Source organism: Pempheris klunzingeri, chromosome 13 (assembly GCF_042242105.1).
Source record: "Pempheris klunzingeri isolate RE-2024b chromosome 13, fPemKlu1.hap1, whole genome shotgun sequence".
Taxonomy (NCBI): domain Eukaryota; kingdom Metazoa; phylum Chordata; class Actinopteri; order Acropomatiformes; family Pempheridae; genus Pempheris; species Pempheris klunzingeri.
The window spans coordinates 16148582-16169587 of NC_092024.1; the positions used below are offsets into that span (position 1 = coordinate 16148582).

Here is a 21006-nt window from a genome sequence, read left to right on the forward strand (position 1 = left end):
GCTGACATACTCAGTTGAGTGTTGAATTGTATGTTTATAGTGATAATTCAAGAATCATGATCTGGTGGGAAGGACTGCTCCTATCCTCACCACAGACTTGTGGCCAGTGCCAGGAGAACGAAGAAGGGTGAGTGATGGTTAGAGTGCTTACAAAAGCTTGGTTGATTTTCATTAGCAGAAATGACAGCTTAGACAATAAGATCCCAATCTTCCGTCCTGCAGACTTGTGGCAGTAACCAGGCCTGGGGCCAAGAGTTGACCGCGAGCCAGCTGGGCTTGCGAGATCTACTCCTTGGAACACATGATTCACTGCAGTGAGTAAGGCCAGCCACAGAAGAATCACAAACATCGTCAGAGTCTAATTTTACATTACTAAAGTTTACCGTACAAACTGTTTAAGACCCTACATGGACAAAAAAAATAAAGGAGTGATTTCACCTTCTGTTATCCCCCTATATACTTCTCATTGTTGTGAAGAGGTACTCGTTGAGCTGCAAGGCTGACGATCAATAGTCAGGAGCAATAAAATCAAGCATTTGTTCCCATACCCAAATAAAATGAGGGATAAACGACAACACGCGTACAGTCTTAGTCCAGTGGGAAACAGATAATAACAATGTACATGGTGTGGATATTTTCTGTTTTAAGAATTTAAGCTGATGAAAAGTACAGTGAAGTTAGATTTTTGGCACTTAAAGTGACTTGAACAACGTTATGACTCATCAGGCACACAAATAGAGCTTTTAGCTCCAACTTTAAAAAGTCCATGTTAAGCAAATTCGAGAGATTTGTTTCTAAGCACATTATATATGTTAGAAAATGATTGCTGAAAACGTGAAAAGACTAGTGAACTATGTAACACTGAACTGTGGAGTGAATTGGAGACTATTTTTCATCAATTTTGTCTTACAGATTTTTCTTGGCAGGGCTAGAATGGTAGCTGGTGCTAGCAGGCCTGCTATCAAGTCTGTGGCTAGAGTGTCCATCCGATCCGAAAGAGGCTAAACTGGCATCGCTAGGTTAGGTTCAGCTAACAGACACAGACATCGGTTTGAAATGAACTTATCAAATCTGTAGTGATCCTGACTGAGCAGCTTAAAGTGAGCACCAGAAAAGTGCTAGTGGAAAGGTGAAAGACTAAGAAATCAGAGATAGAACAGATTAAAAAAAACACAAATGAGGAGGGAAGCTGAGTAAACAGAAACCATCAGTTTCATCAAGATCATGGTGGGCATGGCTTCAAGACAGTCCTCCTGGTTTCAGAGCCCTCAGGGGACCACCCCCAGCGTATCAGAGTAGAGAATAGGGTTTATTTTTCAAGATTTTGATTCATGTTTTTATACAGTTTACTTTTTTTTTTTAATCATTCAAATTTGACTGGGTGGTTCATGATATATTTTTCTGTGGTGTGACAAACTCATATCTATTATTAATTTACACATCTTAAGGAGAAGTGACAAGGAAAATGAAGGGGAAAAAAAGGAAAAATGACATTAATTGACCTCGGCAGCTTGTTAGTGTCACAGGCTCTCTTCATCCATTAGACAGGAGACTAAAAAGGTGCTAAAAGGCCACTGAAAAAGGATAACAATGCACTTAAATTTAAGGGTTGGGGCTGAGACTAAACCACACTCCTCCTGTACTATGACAACAGTGGCCAGCACACAAGGGCCAGTCGAGCAGACCACAGCTTTTTGGGCCATACATTTGCTGGGCCAAAAGGATGAAGCAACAGTCCCACATATATCCAACAAGGTTTCTGTACTCTGACCAAACACTGCAATACGCCCTCTCAACTGTCAACGTCCGTCTCCAAATGCATTCTCCTGTGCTCTTTATGACCTATGATAATGACGTATATCCTAGTCATATAATCGACTTGCAGTGTTTCAGAGCGATGCTGAAAAATGCCAAAGGTTACGGTATTGTTACTTGTATATGCCAGAGAATTCAATTGTGCTTTAGTTTTCCCACACATGGTAGCAATGGAGTGCTTACTAAAAACACCACGGTGCTTAAGTGGAGCAGCCTGACTCTAGTTATCCTGAAGTGGTGCTTTGCAGAGAGAAGCAGCCTCATTTTTGTACCACCTCAGGTTCCTGGATCCAGTCATGTGTTAGTCAGTAGTGAAGAGTACATTTTGTGTGCTGGCTCACAAGGAGAGTAAAACAGCCTCCTGTCCAAGGGTGGAGGTGTATGTGTGTTGCTAATGTGTTGGAGTCCAGGCTGTCTAGACGGGACAAGCGCATGTCTGACTATGACTCTTCACTGGGCAAATTAACCTTTACAAAAGCCAGGGCAGTCAGTTCAGTGCCATTAATTTTTTTGTCTTAACCACAGACCTGACTTTTTTTTTTTTTTTTAAATTTCTCACAGCATTTTAGAGCTGAACTACTTGCATAATTACGTCCAGCTCCTCAAATATAATGATTTACTGTCTTTCTCCGTTTTAAATAATTGCATACTGAATATGTTTGGGTCTCCAACTGATTGGACAAAAGATGGCAGCTTAGGCTCCACAAAAAAAAAAGTCATTTTTCACTTTAATCAATTTTCATTTCTGACATCTATTGAGGAAAAATAAGCAACAGCTTATTAATATGTAAAATAATATTTTGTTGCAGCCCGACAGCATTTCTACACAGTTTCAACTGGCATTATAACACAATAAACAAAAAACACACAGGCTGGGGTTCAGAGAATTCTCAGAATTGTTGACAGAGTTGAAAAATGTTATCTTGCAACTAAAAGTGGAAAATCCCCAATGCATTTGCCTCACTATCAAGTGAGCAGTTCAGCACAGGATGTGAGAGCTGCCAAATGGTTTCGGAGGTCAAAACAGGAGTAGAACCGAGTGATCTTCACATATTACAATACATCAACCTTTTGCAGAGTCGTCTCAGTTCCCAGTCAGCCCAAATGGATTGTGTCTGTGTCAGAACACAGCTGCCATGGGCATGGGAGAAGTACAGCAGTGACAATTGGTTTTATACTTTTAACTCAGAGTGTTATGCTGATTTTCTATGCTTTTCCACTGTATGGGATGCTTACTGTCAGAGTTTGAGGCGTGCTACAGAGATTGCAAAGTGGACAAAATTGAAAGTTTGAGGTAAAAATGTACTGTATGTTGCAGACACAGTGCTGACAATATAATATCATTCTTCAACTTTAGTTTGCAATAAGAAAAATAAACTATGGAGTGGGTTTGGAACAACCAAATACTAGACTGGAGGACTGAACTCGGAACTTGTTTTGGAACTGGAAATAGCTTCTGGCCAGACCAGAGAACTGGACCCAATGGTGAGTTTCTCATCACTGAAAAAGAAAAAAAAAAAAAATCTCCACTGACTCTCTCCGTTTCCATCTTCCAGTATTTCTATCCCTTCCTTTCTGCTGTCTGGAGCGAAGGCCAGTTGGACAGGCCTTGTTTCTTCCTGTTCCCTGATTCTCAATGCTGTGCATCACGCAGGGAGTCAGCAGAAATTATACACAGGAAATTGTAAAACTCAAAGTTGCCTAGACAACTAAAAAAAAAAAAAAAAAAAAAAAAGAGCTTTCAAGCCAGACCAGCTGTAAGCCAGCTAAGTCAGCTGTCATATTCACAGTTAAGAGCCTTCCAACTGTCCATTATCATGAGTTCTGCTTTTTGCAAGCATTAATGCACAATAATGCATACAACAGTAGAAGCCTGTCACACCAAGACGTTCTTTATAGTCACTGTACAATATCTAGCAATATCTTGGCACACGCAATGTCAACCAAAAGTGAATTGTTCTAAATTTCTGGGAAGCACTGAGATTTATTACAGAAGCAGCAGACACATTCCTAACAAGGCCTGGCCGAGAGAAAGGCTACAGGCCTGCCCCCCCCCAACCCCATCTCCCTGCCTCTGCTTTTGAAAACAGCACCCTCGCTTATTTACACTAAATAAAATGTGCTATCTGTTCTTTTCATTTTATAGAACTGCTGTGCGGCCCGTGCAATCTTCTAACAAAAATAAAAAGCCCTTTTCCTGCCAAATTAAAAATGAGGTTGAGTGCTACCTGTGGAGGCCAGTAAAAGCAGGAGAGCCGCCACTGGAGCCTCCGATCCTGCCTGCTGAACCCAGGCCAGTGACAAAGACACAACAGGTGTGCTAAGACCCTTGCCTGATGGAAGGACTTGTATTGGTGGGGGTTCTCCAAGCCGGCAGACCCTACTGGAGACAGTGAATAAGAGGCAGGGGCAAGGGGCAGGGTCTGAGCCGAGGAAAAGTGGGCGTTAGCAGGTCAGAGATCACTAGGGTCCAATGGGTGACCTCTGACACCTCTATGACAGGACAGGGTGGTGTTAGTAATGGAAAATATTGATAGTGTGTGTCTGACCCTTGGACACTACTTCCTCCATCGGTGGGTACAGTTAAAATTGGATATTTTGACATGAAATATCAGCAGCATTTGTGTCAGAGATAATAGGTGAGTGAGACAGTGAGTAAGACTAAAGAGATCTTGACATCACATGAATTTGTACTTGTGCCTGTGTTATGAGCCTGGGACAGATTGATAATCTCTGTTTACTAAACATTACTGCGAGACAGATGGAGCCCAGGTTCCAAGGACACGACTCAACAGTGGACTACCAGTCAGGAGACGTGACTCCAGCATGGAGAGCTCAGGGTATGTTTAATAAACACAACAAATTGCCACGGAGGAAAACAAAGTGAGAGGAAGGACATGATTAACCAAGTTTGATGTTGAACATTTCCAGAACCTTTCCAAAAATAGTCTCACAGGGATGTTTTTGGTTCAGTAGGGCGGGCACCTTCAGTAGGGCTGAGTAGACTGAGCCACTGTTTCTAAACTAATTCCCTCAACTCTTTGCTAATCAGTCACAACTCATCTCACATTTGCCTCATGACTGTTTTCCACAACTCACCTAAAATTATCAACGCTGCACTGCCGCTGTCTTGTAAATGAGTCAACTGTTCCACTTACTGAAGGTTTTGCAGATGTCGGACACAGCCTTGAAGACGCGGTCCGAGAAGTTGACCTTGACCTTCATGTGCTTCATGTTGGGCAGCTGGAGACGCAGCAGCTTGTGCTGTGGCGTGAAAAGCAGCCTGGCGTCGGCTTGGATGCCGTACTTGTCCAGCGTCCAGTGGGTTTTCAACAGCCATGTCTTCTTCTTCTCCCACCACAAAGCGTGGTCTGACCAGTCCTTCTTCACATCTACAGAGGGGGAGAAAAGAGGAGAATGGATGAGTTTTAGGAATAACTGCAAAGACACAAATGAAAATGCAGCAAAAGATCGGGTAGTTGTATTTTTTACTAGCATCGTTTTTTGCTAAATTGTATGGTTATATTAGTTTTTATCGACTGACAGCAAGGCGAAGATATATTTTGTTTAAAGGAAAGTGTAACTAGACTCCTCAGTCTGTATCCATCACACTGTACTGACCTAAGCTCAACCAAATATGTCCCACCAGGACAGAGGGTCACATTTGGGGTGGGGGAGGCACAGAAAAGGTTTGCACAGGGGCGGTGAAGTCAAAGTGAGAGGGAGGAGATGGCTGAGTGTGTGAAAGACGTGGCTGTTTGTGTGACACTGTGGGGATATCAGGTTCATGCCTCCCTCTTTGTTCCAAAGTCACACTGTGATCCCTCTAAAGAAGACACAAGCCACCCAAAACCCCTCATAGCTCCCAGGCTTTTGCTCTGCAGGGGCTCAGCACAATGGGGACAAACCTGTGGTCTCATGGTGTGTGTGTCTGACTTCAAGGGGAAGGTGAAAACCGCAGGGGTTTAAGGGAACTCGAAGCAGCTGTTTTTGCTGATCACCGTGCTCCGTTTTCTATACGAGCAGCACAGTGATGGGCTGAAGTGTTTGAGCTGCAAATCACTTCAAAGCAAAAGGTAAAAGTGGAAGATCCAACATCACCCGCTCTAAAAGAGCTGGAACTCCATTGCATCCATAACTTACCTATTTACCACCTTAATGGGATTCACAAAATAGCTAAGTATGTTGAGCAGGTCAAAATGAATAGCAAGCCAAGTAGCTTAAGGATTTTCTTTTCTTCACTTTGTAGTGTGTTAAAAATATCCTTTAACTGTTTATATACCCCCAACCGTTACTTTATGTTCAAGTGGTATGGTTTTAGCAGTATAATAGCTGAAGTGAAAAGGCCTGACGTTTTTAGCCTATTATACTTTGAGATGTTTCCCCTCAACAGTGATGTCACTACTCCGGCATTAGTCCAGGAAGGCACTTCCCAAAGCGGTGTCTCATTTCCTCCTCCCACATACCGCTTCATTGCTTCTCCAGCCTATCCTCTGTCTCACTGCGGGTCTCACTCTCTTCTCAGAGTCACTGTGTCCAGACACAGACGTCAGTTTGCTCAGTCATCCTTTAATCAAAGCAGTCGATCTGAACTGCGGCAGTGGTCAAAGGCATACTACCTTGATTTTGAATAAAATGTTGTCATCTACAGCAGCGTCATGATCAGACCATAAATATGTCAAAAAGCTACGTGTGTCTTATGTGTGTGTTTTATGTATGCGATATGCATATAATAATATTGTGAGTATGCATTCCACCAAAATCTCCCAATATGCCATACTTTTTATGTCAACTACAAGTACTTTAGTGTAGGGCTGTAACTAATAGTTGATTACTTAATCGTATAGTCCATATATAATAGAGAAAGATAAGCTCAAGATAACATTGTCAAATTACTTGCTCTATCTGACCAACAATCAAAAATTAAATTATTCAAATATTCAATTTACAGTAATATAAAACAGCAGCAAATCCTCAGATGTGGGAGGCTTACACCAGCCTGTTTGATCGCCAAGTGATAATTTAAGTCATCTATTAAGAAAAAAACTTGTTGATGATTAACATTTTTCTGATCGCCTAAAAGATTCATCAGTTAATTGTTTCAGCAGTATCTTGCTGAGAGGTAAATGAAAATATAAAAATATCTATGTTTTAGGTCCAGTAATCGATGCATTTAGTGTGAATTGTTGCTGAACACTCCTGGGGTTAAAAACAGGCAGTCGCGCTTTGACTCTCATTAAGAAAAGCATCTACTTGGTATTCAAGGCTGGGAGCACATTATCTAAATGTGGCATTGACACATTGCATCTGCTTATTACATGAGGAAGGACACAGCTACTAATGGACAAACTAGAGCTGTAATCGACTACACCCCCCACTGATACACAGAGAGCAGTTAGGAGCTCGGAGCACAGACTTCACATCATGTCAACGTGGTTTGGATTTTTCCATCATAACCCAAAACTGATGCACATTGCTTCTGCTAATACTGGAAGGAATATAGTCACAGTTTTATAAGACAGGGGAATGATCTCTACGTTGACCTCCTCCATCTGTCAAACTGCTTGATGCCATGGTAACGTAAACCTTGAGTGGTCTGTTTCCATGTGCTGCTATTGTTTCCCCTGACCTTAACTTTACGTAGGGGCACCCACATGCATTGTTGACACTCTCCTGCTGAACCTGTCTAAAAGCTGAATGATCGGGATTAGCGGCTTTAACAGATTGGTTGCTTAGAACCAGGAAACAGACTGCTGTGATGTGAGTAAAGCAAACTGGAATGAGGAAGAGATTACACTGTGGATTAAGATGGTGAGGAAAGTTTCAGAAGAAGAGTGGCCACCAGCATCTCAATGCAGATTTCATTGTGAAGGCCTAGGACTGTGTGAATCGATTTGAGGAGGAGTTGTTTGTCAAGCTGTTGGGTTTTATGCTGTTTACTCCCCGGGAGAACACTTGGTACTTGAGTGAAGACATTCCAAGCTTTCTTTCTGAGACCCTGTGTTGGTTACTCAAGCAGCATGGGGTCTAGCTGTCATCGCTCCATTCTGATGCCTCAGCTGTGCAGGGCACAACTTCATTGCTACCATCACAGAAACTGCTCCCTTAAGTGTACTGCAGCTATTAAAGGCTGAAATAATGAGAGGGAATAAGGAGAGGAAAATTGAAAATAGATCCGAGTGTATTTTCATAACTCTGCTCACAGTTTTTCCTCTTACAACCTTGTAATTTCGGGTGTCTGTGAGTAATGCAGAACAGCTAGCATCAACATTTGGCACTCATGTTTACACCACAGACCACGTCCTATAGAAACGTCTACATACTCAGCATGCATGACCACCATACAGTGGTGCATGAATGCACATCTTGGCTGGTCCCTGTTACCCTCAACATGCTCTCAATGGCCTCTGCTCCACTGTTGCCTTGTCACCGCCCACCGCCCAGACCTTAATGGACATAGACTTTCCTTCTGCTTGCCTGCGTGATTACGCAGTGGTTCGATGTGTTGTGATTGGACGAGGGCTAGGCGTCCATTGGCTTCTTTCAGCAACAAGGTGGTAACTCAATCTACGGAGAGCGAGGGAGGGAGAGAGGGCCAATGGCATCTCCAAGCTAAAAATACAGCCTGCCAAGCCTGACGTAATGCAGCAGCCAGAGGAGCGGGGGGCCTAAGTAATTGGGTGCATTAAATGTGGACCCACAGCCCCTCAGTAGAGTGATATGTGTGTGTGTGTGTGAACAAGGAGGGTTTGAAAGAAAAGGGGAGGGGAAACTGAATGGGAAAACCATGTTTTATGACCTCTGCAGGATGTGAAAGATGATACTGAGATTGTGTGCGTGTGTGGGTTTGTCAAACGGAGGGTGTTCTTATCCATCCATTAACTACATTAGCACTGTGTGTTTGTGTGTGTGTGCGCTTTAACAAGCTAAATTAATCAATAATTCTGTCAAACTGACTTCTTTTCATTCACCACCATCACCCATGCAGCTCAGGACCAGGACCACTTCCTCTGCTTTGTGCACCAGATACCACAGCGAGATATACTGCTTTAAAAAGACACAGATTCATACTGAATATTCTACAAAGCAATTAAGCAAAAGAACAAACAGTACATGGTGAAATTATACTTAAAATGTTGCATGGTAGGTATAATTTCAGTTTGCAGGGCTTTCATTAAGGTAATACAGGAAACCAAAATGTCCCTCCCTCCCTCTCTCTCTCTCCTCCCCCTCTCCTCCCCATCACTCCTCTCTGCTCTCTCCATCCCTCCCCTCCTTGTTAGAGTATCTGTGGTGTTTACATTAGGAGGCAGCTATGTTTATGGGGGCATGTCTGTGAGGGGGAGGAGACAGGACAACAGAGGGGAGGATGAGAAAGAAGAATGACAGAAAGGGCATGAAAAGGAGAGATGTGGAGGATGAGCAGAGGGCGAAGGAGGAGCTCTAACTGGGGACACAACAATATGAGACAGAGCAAGCCAAAGCAGGTGAGAGGAAGCGGAAAGTCAAAATTAAGGTCTACCGGCCAAAAATACTTAACATATAAATAACATCCTCAATTCTATCTATCCATCCTGCATTTAATTAGGGGGAAAACACAGACAGTAGGGTTTTCAGCAGCTGTGTGTACCCATTTGTTGTGCGTGCACACAGATTCAGAAGCTGATGCAACACTCTCAGCTGTCTGCATGACAGGTTTACAGTCTGTAAACATTACTTGGTTATTTTTCCATCGAAAAGCTATTATCATTACTGTTAAAGTTTCCATCCGCTGCAATACAACAGTATACTTTACTGAAATGTCATGTACAAAACTGCTGAAATCACAAGGTTGGAAAATGGTTGAGTGGAATGGAGCAGAATTAGGTACTATACATATCTATCATTTAGTCTGTAAAATGTCAGAAAACTGTACTCAATGATTCATATTTACTCTTTACTGGGATTCAACAAAGCAATCAGCTGATGACTAAAGCAGAACCCAGCATCACTGGTACTTTATGTTTGCACAGTTAGCCTTTTCTCTGAAAAATATTTTTCGTAAGCCGTTGGAGACATGCTGTTAGCTGTCAGGCTTTGTCATTTTCAGGCTGTGTCATTTTTATCAGCCATCAGCTGATAAAAACATTACAGCTGGGTGAGGCTGGTCATGCTGTTTCCTTGGTGACTCCTGGCTGACACCACAGGGGCAGCGGTGTGAGGAGACAACTTGTTTTCATGCACAACAAAGAGAGATGCAGGTTTGTCAGTCTTGTGCTCCCTCTCTCACACACGCAGTTATCACCGACGCCACAACACAAAATCCCTTCACTTTATACATATATTCCACATCTGAAGCCAGGTGACGGTCGGTATTGACAAGCAAAGATACAGGAAGCAACTGTTCTGCACTGTCCTTTAATTAGATCTACTGTAAATGGGCTTTGGACAGTCGCTTGCGCAGTAATGCTAGATAACATCAACATCAGATACCCAACATGTATTCAACAAGTTTGATAGAGACAGGTGATGACAATATCTGCATGGCAGGCATGAGATAGTCACATGGGATTACAGCGGAAGATTGAAGCGATACAGTGAACATGACAATTCCTCATTCAAAAGACAATGCACGCAGCATCAAGTAGTCATAATCACCAAGCGTCAGAGACAGAAGTGACAGCAGAGGAGCAGACAAACTCGTTTCTGGACTCGTGGCAAATGACTGACAGATAACAAGCTAAATCCAGAGGTCATACTTCAACGCACCAGCTCCATGTGATACACAAATAATAATACTGGTATCGCATCATTTTGCCTGACTTGACACTCATGACGAGGAAAATCATTGACTACTATTTTGATCTGTTCCACCTGCATCCTTTGTATATTCAATAATCATTGTCATTATAACTTAAGTGCTTTCCATTGACAACCTGAGTTGAGCGAGGTTAGCTTTGTTTATTTCAGTCAGTTACTATATGGCAGCTCAGCTTCCTGTCAATAATCGAACAGGCCATTTATCACAGGCATTAAAGATGCAATACACAGTCCCTATAGACCCAAGCAGATTCTGAACCCTTTCAAGCAGGCAAACGTTACTGGGACACTTAAAGCTTTTTAGACTGCAGACATTAGACACAAAGGTTCATCAGGGTTGCGCCCTGTGTCAGTAATACACAGCAAATGTAAGTGAGAGATACTTTAAGGTCATGGCAGGCCTAAAGGGAGTCTGGGGACATTGTGACAGATATTGATTCAATTCATTAGTGTTTGTCTATTTTTCCGAGAATAAGATGCTGTTTGACACACACACACACACACACACAGTGGTAGATGCAGAACCACAATATATAACCAGTAAAAGAAAACAAGGACAAGTCCTCAGAGTGGGGGGAGTCTGAAATCTTTTTAGGACCATCTAGCATGACACAGTAAAACGAGAGTGCAACAGTGCTGGCTTTGATGCATTAGGAGAGGCCAGGAGGGCTATTAGAGGAAACCTCCTTAGAGATAGATAGTTTGTATCCATTTGTGTCATTTTCCAAACACAACCAAACAGTGGGGGTACTCCCGCTCCACCCTGATACAGCTTTATACAATTAAGTGCTCAGGGACCCGGTGGAATAATGACATTACAAAGAAACTCTGGGACTGAGATCAATGGAGCAGATAGACAATATTCATCTGTCCTTCTGTCCATGAATGTATCCTGCCAGACGTCCCCTCAGGACTGTGACAAGCATGAGTCCAACAGGAAACTCAGTTGCTCCCCAGTTTCTAGCTTCATTTCTCTAGAAACCCAGAAAAGAACTTTTATGGTAAAGCGATACTTCTGAATGCTCGAGGCTGCTCAGAACAAATGCTTCCATGCTACATATTTGGACAGTCTAATTTAAAGCATTGCTGGTAGCAATTACCTGATTTATCAGTTAATGAATTACTATTCTGACAAATCAAATACAAAATCTTTCCTAGTTAAAGCCATTTAATTGTGAAACTTTGCTGCTTTTCTGTATTTCTTTTTATTATAAATTGTGTGTTCAGTGTTTTGTTTGACTGTTTGACAAATTTGCAATTTGAAGAGATCATTTTCGCCATTTTCATAATTGTGAGATCATTTTCAGACAAATGCACCTGCTGTGGAGAACATTTAGAAATGAAATGAGCATTTATGCCCTGTAACCTTAATAAAACAAACACCTCTCATGCACCTTTGCTCTGTAAAAAGGAGAGTGGAACAGAAACAGACTGTGAAACTGCAACGGGTTTAAATGAATCAAAAGTAGGCTGACAATGTTGGCTGCACAAAAACTCTGTATCAGTTTACTCCACTGATATACAGGTGTGTGGTGCAACAACAACAATGTGCTGCTCTAACATTTCCTTCCACTGGATCCACTGCCACTACAGGCAGCTGAGAGGGACAAAAAGCAACAAGTTTCAGATTCCCAGAGGAGCCATGAAGGTTTGTTTCGCTACATGTTTAAGATTCCTGACATAAATTAAATCATCCTTAACAAGCACAGCAATCCTTCCATGAAACCAGACAGAGTGAAAGAAAAAACTGGAAAAGATGCATTTAATGTGAACCGAATGTGGCAAATTGATTATGCTTTTCAAATATATATATTTGTAAAGTGGTTACAGTTTCTACTACTACCCTGTTCAGATTAAAACATCACATGATATTTGAAGCATTAAGCAGCTGATACTGTTCCCACATGACCCCTTATCCAGGGAGTACATTATAACTAACAGCTGTCAAAGTCAAGTTTAGTTTAGTTCAGTCTTTACAGACACTTTTCCTTGTAGAATGTGTAAGAAATTAACTCTGCATAGCACAGATTCACTACCACAGCTGGTTTCAGTCCTTGACACCATCTCCTTTCAATTCTCTACCAAAGACTAGAGCATCAGTCAAGGACTGATCATTTTAAGGTAACCTTTCCAAACAACATGGCAGCACATGTGACAGACTCTTCATTCAATCCATTGTCTGCACGGACAAACAGAATACTGCGAGGAAGAAATAACATATACATTTTTTCACAAAAGGGCCAGATTTTTGTGTGGGTTGCTTTAATCATATATTAGACACAAAATATATGCATAAATATATATGTCAGGGGTCCATGTGTGACCACATGCGCAAGTCTGAGTACAGAACAGCACAATCACTATAGCATCTTACTAGTAAAACAGGAAAGCTCTGGCCTGGGCTGGACCGCTACTTAAGCTAACTACTTCCTGTCAGAGAGATTAGAGAGCAGGATGATCACTCAGGCTGCAAGGCCGTTTCTCACTTCGTAATGCCAGACCTCACCAATCAATGAGTTTCATTGCACACAGTGATATATCTGACCTGTGTGTAAGTGCAAGATGGTATGAGGAAAGGGAAAGTGGTTATAGCACCCTATCAAAGGAATCTTCCACTGTCCTGGTGTGAGATATTGAATGTCAAGATGTGAGGTGTCCACAGCTTTCACGTCACCAGGACAGATATGACTACGGTATCTCAGCTTTACATCTTCCTCTCTGCAGGAACTGAAGAACCATCTTTCCCCTCAGTGAGGGGACACAGAGAGGGCAGGAAGGCAGGAACGTAAGGAAGGCACATGGGAGAAGGCGCATAAAAAAAGCCCAGAGGAAGTTAAGCATCCTGTGTTAAATCGCGTCTGTTTCCTAATGAAACCTGCACTCCATTGTGAAACCAAAGCCATGTCCCTCTGGTCGCCACAGCCTCCAGCAGACAGCATCTTGGCATTGCAAAAAAGGACACAGAATTCAAATAGCTGACAAATTGGAGCATTATCTTGAAAGCCAAAAACCAAAGTTTATCAGAGGAAACATTAAAGACACTTCTACGTCAATTCTAATTTAACATTATTACAATGACTGGTGTTTGCTAGCTGTTTTGGCAGAAATGTAACTGAATAGAGGGATAGAAATGAAAAAAAAAAAAAAACACTTTTCCTACATAATTTACTCCAGCAAAACTGAAATAAATGTGGGATGATGACAAATAGCTTGCAATGTGAATATGTAGGTCATCGCAAATACAAAACACACATTTTCTCTGACATACGGGGAAAGATCTCTGCGGCTGGCTGGAGGTACGGCAGCCAAAAACTGCTGGCTGGAAACAACCACATGAACTCTGAGAGTCACACTAGACTAGTTAGTTTGCTCAAGTTCTATTTATGGAACATTGAACTGTTGGTTTACATGAACCTGAGTCTGAAACCATGAGAAAGAGAACTTCATTGTTTTCTATTGATTGTCAAGACTTGCTACGTGGCTTGAAGAGTGGATGGTGTCAAATATTAAGATATGCTTGCCAAAACTTTTTTTTTTTTTTTAAAGCGAGACAAAATAATGAAAATATTTTCCACAAAATGTATTAGGAGGGTGAAAACGGAGAGAAAGGGGGAGAAAGGAAAAGAGGGAGGGTTGACAGAGAGAGGGGGAGGTAGATGAAGCAGGCAGCAGAGAATCCAGCAATGACGGCAGTGACCAGAGAACATGCCAAACCCTGGAAGTCATTTCCTGCTTCATCGAAGACTTTTATGGAATTCCTGCAGCGTAGCTAACGTCACACTAGAAGGAGAGACGGAGAGAAAGCTTCTGGCCCCCCACCCCTTTCTCCTTCTCCCTCCCATTTTCTTCTCCATCCAGTCCCTCTACCCTCAGCTGGCTTTTGTGAGTCTAAGCAGAGCCAATCCAACCAGGGTACCCTTCAGTAGTGTAACAAGATTCTCATCCATGCTTTATGTTTGCTAGCTAATGCTACTCATTCTATACTTTGCCTAAAGCTGGACAATCTTGGGAGCCTGAGGCCTTGACTTGAATACACAATCATTACCTAAAAAGTTGTGCTTTCCACCTTTAGCGTGTGCAAAATAACAAAGCATTTATGTGAAACAGTGACAGCTTTCGTACCACTGTTTATCAGACCGAAAAGCTCCAGAACTTGAGAACAATCTCTATAAATCCAATAAAAGTCCTGTCAGCTAATGTTGTTTGTGCAGTATTTGCTTTCCCTTCTAAATGGCACGGTATTAGCTTTGAGAGAGGAAGAGGGCACATTTGGAAAAACATCAACAAAGTCAGAGAAAGCAGCAATGACGGTAAGCACGGGAAGGATGAAAGGATTACAGGAGCAGGGGACCACTGGGTGGTCAATCAGCTGGCTTTAAATACTGCTCTCCTGGAGGGTTGCAGGGGAAATGGAAGCAGCGTTCGCTACTGTGATCAATAGCTAAGTGCCTTCCTGGCATTTGTCTATTTAATCCATTATCGAAGGCCATTTGAGCGTGCGATGTGGACGAGAGACCTGCAGCTCACAGGAAGGGTTTGAGAGATGGAAGCAGGATACATGTGGATGAGACACACCCACCAGCCCACACAACCCTGCTCACGTGCGGAAACACATGCACAAATACTACTAATAAGAACATTGGTTGTTGTCATGCTGACGTCAGCACGTTTTCACACAAACATTGTGTACTGCAATATTGCTTCTGAAAGCTATTACAAACAGCTACAAATGTTTGTGGTTAAAAAAGAAAAGAATATCCAGCGTACAGCAACACATGTTTATGACAGGAAAAAAATCCAGAGCACTCTAAATCTTGTGGAAAGCAATTACTGAATAACAAAGTCCTTAATTTTGGAGTGTATGAGACCAAGAGACAGACAGAGTGGGGGAAGGACACACAAGAGATTTGTCATTGCACCAGGATGTCCTTTCAATGTGAGATCTATGCACAGCCTGCCAAAACTGTGTGCTATCTACGTGTCCCTTCTCACAGCACCTCGAACGTGTACATGTACTTTTGCACATGTACAGTATCTATGTATAACCACCACATCCAAGCAATCAGCAAGTCCAGCGCTGGGAATGTGACAGCACTTAAAAAGGTGTTCAGTAAGAGCTGGGAGGTATAGAAACTAGGTTACTGACACGAGACAAAAAGGTGTCATATGTTGTGCAACAGTTTGATTACCATTTTCTCTAATCTAATAACACAACTGATATTAAAGGGTAACTTCAGTATTCTTAAACCCGGGCCCTATTTAAGACTTGAAATGACTAGTTGGTACAAAAACTTTTGGAATTGGTCCCCTAGGATTGCTGAGTGAAACAGGCGTAATGGCTACAACGTAATCCTTTTGGACAACTGCTCCAGATCAAAACACGTTCCCTAAAGAGTTCCTACAGAGACAGATTTTCTTTATCTTCAAAGCCACCAGACTCCATTGACAAAAATAGCCATTAAAGCCTGTTTCCCAGGTACTGACTGAGCCAAAATTCCAAAAACGTTTGTACCTACCAATCATTTTGAACCGAAACTATGTAAAAAGTATGGTCCGAGTTTAAAAATACCAAAGTTACCCTTTAACTTTCACAGGTTGTTTCCTCACCTCAAACTAAACACGAACACATTCATCTGATGGATGTTGTGTTTTTTTACAGTCTCTATTGAAATAAAAAAATCATGGTCTCAACTGTCTTTGTGGACTATCCAAAGTATATCTACACCACCTGTTCCAAGCACAACATATTGTGTGTCACGTAAGTATTGTACAGTCTCCTGCAGTGTGTGTCCATGTGGAAAACCCATGTTGTGAGCGGGTTAATGATTATCATGAAAAACAACCCGTTAACTCAGGGCATGAGGGGATGGCAGTCAAATGAAATGTCCCCACACTCTCAAACACTCACAGAACAGTTTAATGTCACTACAAGAGGTCTGCCTCTCAGTTAGAGGGTATATTAGCTTTAAGCATGCTAAAAAGATAGTGGCACAAGCAACAATGTACATCCACATCTTGTTGTTTTACTTTGATGCAACAACAACCGACGACCATGTTCAACTAATCCAGACTACTGATAACTGTGGATGTGAAGACCTCAAACCACCAGAATCGTGAGCAGACAGAAAAGCACAAGCCATTGGCAAAATAGCTACCTCCTTAGGAAAACAAAAACAGCAGCCTGGAATGGAGAAAACAAACCACTCAACTCCAATGACACATTAATGATGGCTGCATGTCCCCAGTACAACTTGATATAACTGTAATACAACTGATTCTATTCCAAACACAACTTTATAACAATAAAGGTCTATTACAAAACTATTGCAATGTATGCATCCGACTTTCATGACGCAAGTAGCCATTACTGTCCTCACACTGCGCCGAGAAGGTGTTGCATCAGGAAAAGTCATACCCTTCAACCAGACCTTAACAAAAAGCACAAGCACAACTCAAACAATAGATAAGGCCAGGCCTTGAGTGGAGTTTGGGTGGAAGGAACGCTGAATTCAAGTCGTCCCACATGCTGCAGCAACGCTCCACTCGCCTAGCATAGATGCTGCTCAGCACAGACGACCACAGAGAACAAAGACCTCAATTATGTGGAGCTCTAACAGGAGAGCTAAAAACGGGACCGTGGGCAGGGAATAAAACCTTGGAGCGCTGCAGGAATGCTGAGCATTCAAGCACCATCGACACACAACACACTGTCACTCCCAAGTCGCGCTGCCATCACCACTGAACTTTCTCCAGCCTCTATGAAACAGGGCAGTATTCAAGTGGCTGGAACAGAGGACTCTTATGCTTACTTCACCCAAACTTGTCAAGTGCGTAACTGCAGTTAAAGAACAGTGCATGATACAGTGGGGGGAGGGAAGCTGTGTATAGTTTCTTTATACCTTGGGTTACTGACCCATTTACACTGCAGGGTGACAAAGGGGAATATTGACCTCTGAGAGGAAATCCGAACCTGAAAGAAGCGTTCGAACGGGTGTCGTGCAACAAACGTCATAGAACGACAGATTTCCATAGTTTCTATCAAATAGTCTGCAACCTCTCATTTCATACATTCTCTCTCTGGTGTTTCTGACAGAAACCAAAGTTTGAGCCCAGGCCAGAGCTTCCCTGCTTTGAAAAGTTGGAGAATGCCTGCTCTTAACTTTGGCCAGTATCCAGAAGCAGTTTGTACATTCACATAGAAGAGCGGGGTTTACTTAGTGGAATCTCACTTCTGAGAATGGAAGCTATTTTGAAAAAAAAAAAAAAAAAGAGGCATTATTTATTGCCCAACAAATACAGATAACACAAGTAAGCCACTGACACACAAACATTCTACCACGGCAGGGTGGTACAGGGTCAGAGGTCGAAGGGAAGGGCTTTTATTACAGTCAACTGTATCCATCCTGTTACGAAATTAAATGCATCTTAAATCTGCAGATTCATGGTGCATTGCTGTCATTTCTATATGTCAAAACTAGTCAATTACAACCATCCTCAAGCCTGATTAGAACACTTTAGCTAAGCTGCTCTGGCCCCGGTATGACAGAAGTGTACATGCATACCCAGCTTCTCCACGAGTTTGAGCATGACTCCGCCGATGTGGATTTCCCCAGTGACCCTCAGCGACACGTCCCTGTGGAGGTCGGTGACATGCATCTTCAGTTCCCATGTCCCGTCGGCGTAGCAGCCATCGGGCATCCGGATCCCGTCCAGAGCCATCCTGCAGAACAGAGGGGAAAAGGTCCACCTAAACTTTCATCTTCAAAGTATTTGATTTGTTCATAAGAAGATGCTCAGGATTAAATAAACCAACGGTATGGAAATGGAAACGCCTCGAGCGTCACTGAAGCTTACTAAAAAAGTAACCCTGATGGTGTCAGAGTCACTGCATGTCAGCTTGGACCAGGAATACAGAACTATCATACAAAGCTGGCCTTTACACACTGAGGGCGCGGAGTTTGAACCAAACAGGCATTTATCAGACATGATACAAAATAAAACGGTTGACAATATAGCAAATTTAGACAATTTGTCAGCTATTCAACACATTGGATTTGACAAAAAAAGACCATTCTGCCTACTTACCTCATCCACACAGTTTTTCAATTGATGTTCTATTGTTATAATGATGTGCATCAATGTGATGATGTTAAATCACATGTGCCATGACAGAGGATTTTACTGAGCAGGGTTCATCCCTCAGTGAGAGTACTTACATATATAGTATATTAAATAGATTTAGCTGCCTATTCAGCACAAAATTTGAATGCAGAACCTGTGCTTTAGAGAGTATTATACTTTAACTTAAGTAAAAGGTTGCAAAAGTCACATTAGCACACGGTTATGCCAACAGTCACGCTAACCGATGAGGAGATTTAGCTCACAGACGCACATTTGGCCCTCGAGGATGATTTAGAAAAGGGATGAAGGTGAATAGGACCCTCGCCGAGGCTCTGCTCGTGCTCCTTGCTGGGAATCGGACGCGCCCTGTCGTGTGAAGCCACAGCTAAAAAGTTATATTAGTGTCCGTCTGTCATTCTTTGATGCCGGGTTGTGCAGCGGAGAGCGGCCCGGCGATCAAAAAGAGCCGTCTAATCAATAAACACGGCGCAACAAAGGCTAAAGGCCCGCGGAAACAAGCTCAGCAAGGTCCTTTAGCGGCTTTTATCCCCACAAATGTGCCGGTTCACCTGTTAAAACTAACGGTGAAGCCACTCTTACAAATAGGCGGAGGGCTTCATTATGTAAGCAGGGTAAGTGCAACAGCTCCCCGGCTGCATGTACACTCACTCACTCGCTCCGTCGGTCGCTTAAAGGAGTTAAGTCCAGAAAAATAAGTGTACTTTAAAGCAAACAGCCCGCCGAAATGAGCCGAAGAGTTGTTGCTTGGAGCGTGGTGGGCTAGCTGTGGCAGCAGCGGCAGGACAGCAAAAGAAGAAGGAGAAGAAAAAAAAAAACGTTTTCATATTTCATAGCGGCGAGCGGGCACAGCTTTGAGGACGAACATTTAAATGTGTGTACTCACCTTCACAAAGACGAGAAAAAAAACACTAAAACGGTCGACTACTCGGTGCAGAACAAGTCCCCCCCCTCTTTAAATCATGTATGAGGTCTTTTTGAGGTATTAAAAACAGAGAGAAATCCCCCGGAGAAGTCGCTGGAGAAGTGAAGTATCCCAAACAGTTTTCCTGCAGGCTTCGGCTTAATGGAGTCCAGCCGTCCCTCTTCCTCCCTCCCTCTTTCCAGCAGCAGATAACGTCACTGCTCCAATCCCACTTTTCCTTTCACACTGCGAGCTTTTCTGGTCGCCCACTGGTCCCCCTGTCACCTCACACACACACACACACACACACACACACACACACACACACACACACACACACACACACACACACACACACACACACACACACACACACACACACACACACTTGTGGGTTAAATCTCCCCCTTTTTGACCTTTTATGTTCAATCACAGAACCACTTTGTTGACAGACAAGTGCCACTTTTCCCTCATTTGACCTTTTAAAACTGTCACGAACAATCTTCTATTTTCCATTTGTGTAGTTCACCAACAACAATCACATAATCATGTGAATTGTATTTGCTTTTTTCTCTGTTTCTCTCCGTATTTCACAAACAGCGAAACACACTCAGAAATCCATGATATTTAATCATTTGATCTAATTTAAAACCCTATTCTGGAGCTTTACTAGTACAAGGCACTGACAAGTAATATAAACTGCAATATTTGTTTGTGTTGCTTGACTTATAATAATTCTGCCACCATCTGCCAGGATTTTCCGCTCCTCTGATTCACTTAAGACAAGAAAAATAATCAGGTATTCAAAGTGTGAACAGAATTAAGGCAGGCTTGCCTTATTTTTGATACAGATTTGGTCAGAGTGCGACGCTCCACAGTACAAAATTCAACGGTTTGTGGCAGGGGTGATGGACATGCAGCTAAGGTCCCAAGCTGCCTTTTATGGCAATAGTGCAGCTGAGCCTTGCAGCAGCATTCAGAGAGCTTTGGGTCTTTGGCCCCCAGGAGTAGGAGCACAAAATAACAATGTCAATTTTACACTTTTAATATCTCTTTTCAAGTGTTTCCCCATTTTTCACTGTTGCTGTAGCCCAAGTCCTCTAGACTAAGTTCCCCAGTGGAAGAAGTGTAGAATTTAGCCAAGGTATACAGATATCCTTCATTCCTGACACATCACATATATTCACATAGCATTTTACTGTAAGATATTAGCTGGTCCAGCTGGAGGTACGTCACACTACTTCACCTATTCTTTGGGGTTTAAATGAAAGAAATCCATCATGTTTTGTTATTTTACCTAGGCTAATCTAAAGCGTCATTCTAGAGCGTAAAAAAGTACATGCAGCTGC

At 42.5% G+C, this 21006-nt stretch overlaps 1 protein-coding gene across 5 annotated transcripts in view; it reads right to left on the reverse strand.

The window, feature by feature from the left end:
• The window catches only part of fermt2 (FERM domain containing kindlin 2), a 37255-nt gene extending 17418 nt beyond the window's left edge, over window positions 1-19837 (reverse strand). For 4 of the 5 annotated variants that reach the window (XM_070842079.1, XM_070842077.1, XM_070842076.1 and 1 more), the window contains exons 1-3: window positions 19640-19837; window positions 18177-18334; window positions 4974-5207 (exon numbers count right to left, since the gene is read on the reverse strand). In XM_070842079.1, the coding sequence (XP_070698180.1) occupies window positions 4974-5207; window positions 18177-18333 (391 nt within the window). In that variant the 5' untranslated portion in view covers window position 18334; window positions 19640-19837. Of the gene's footprint in view, window positions 1-4973; window positions 5208-18176; window positions 18362-19639 lie in introns of all 5 variants that reach the window. The other variant, XM_070842075.1, reaches the window with a different exon arrangement.
• Between the last annotated feature and the right edge of the window lie 1169 nt (window positions 19838-21006).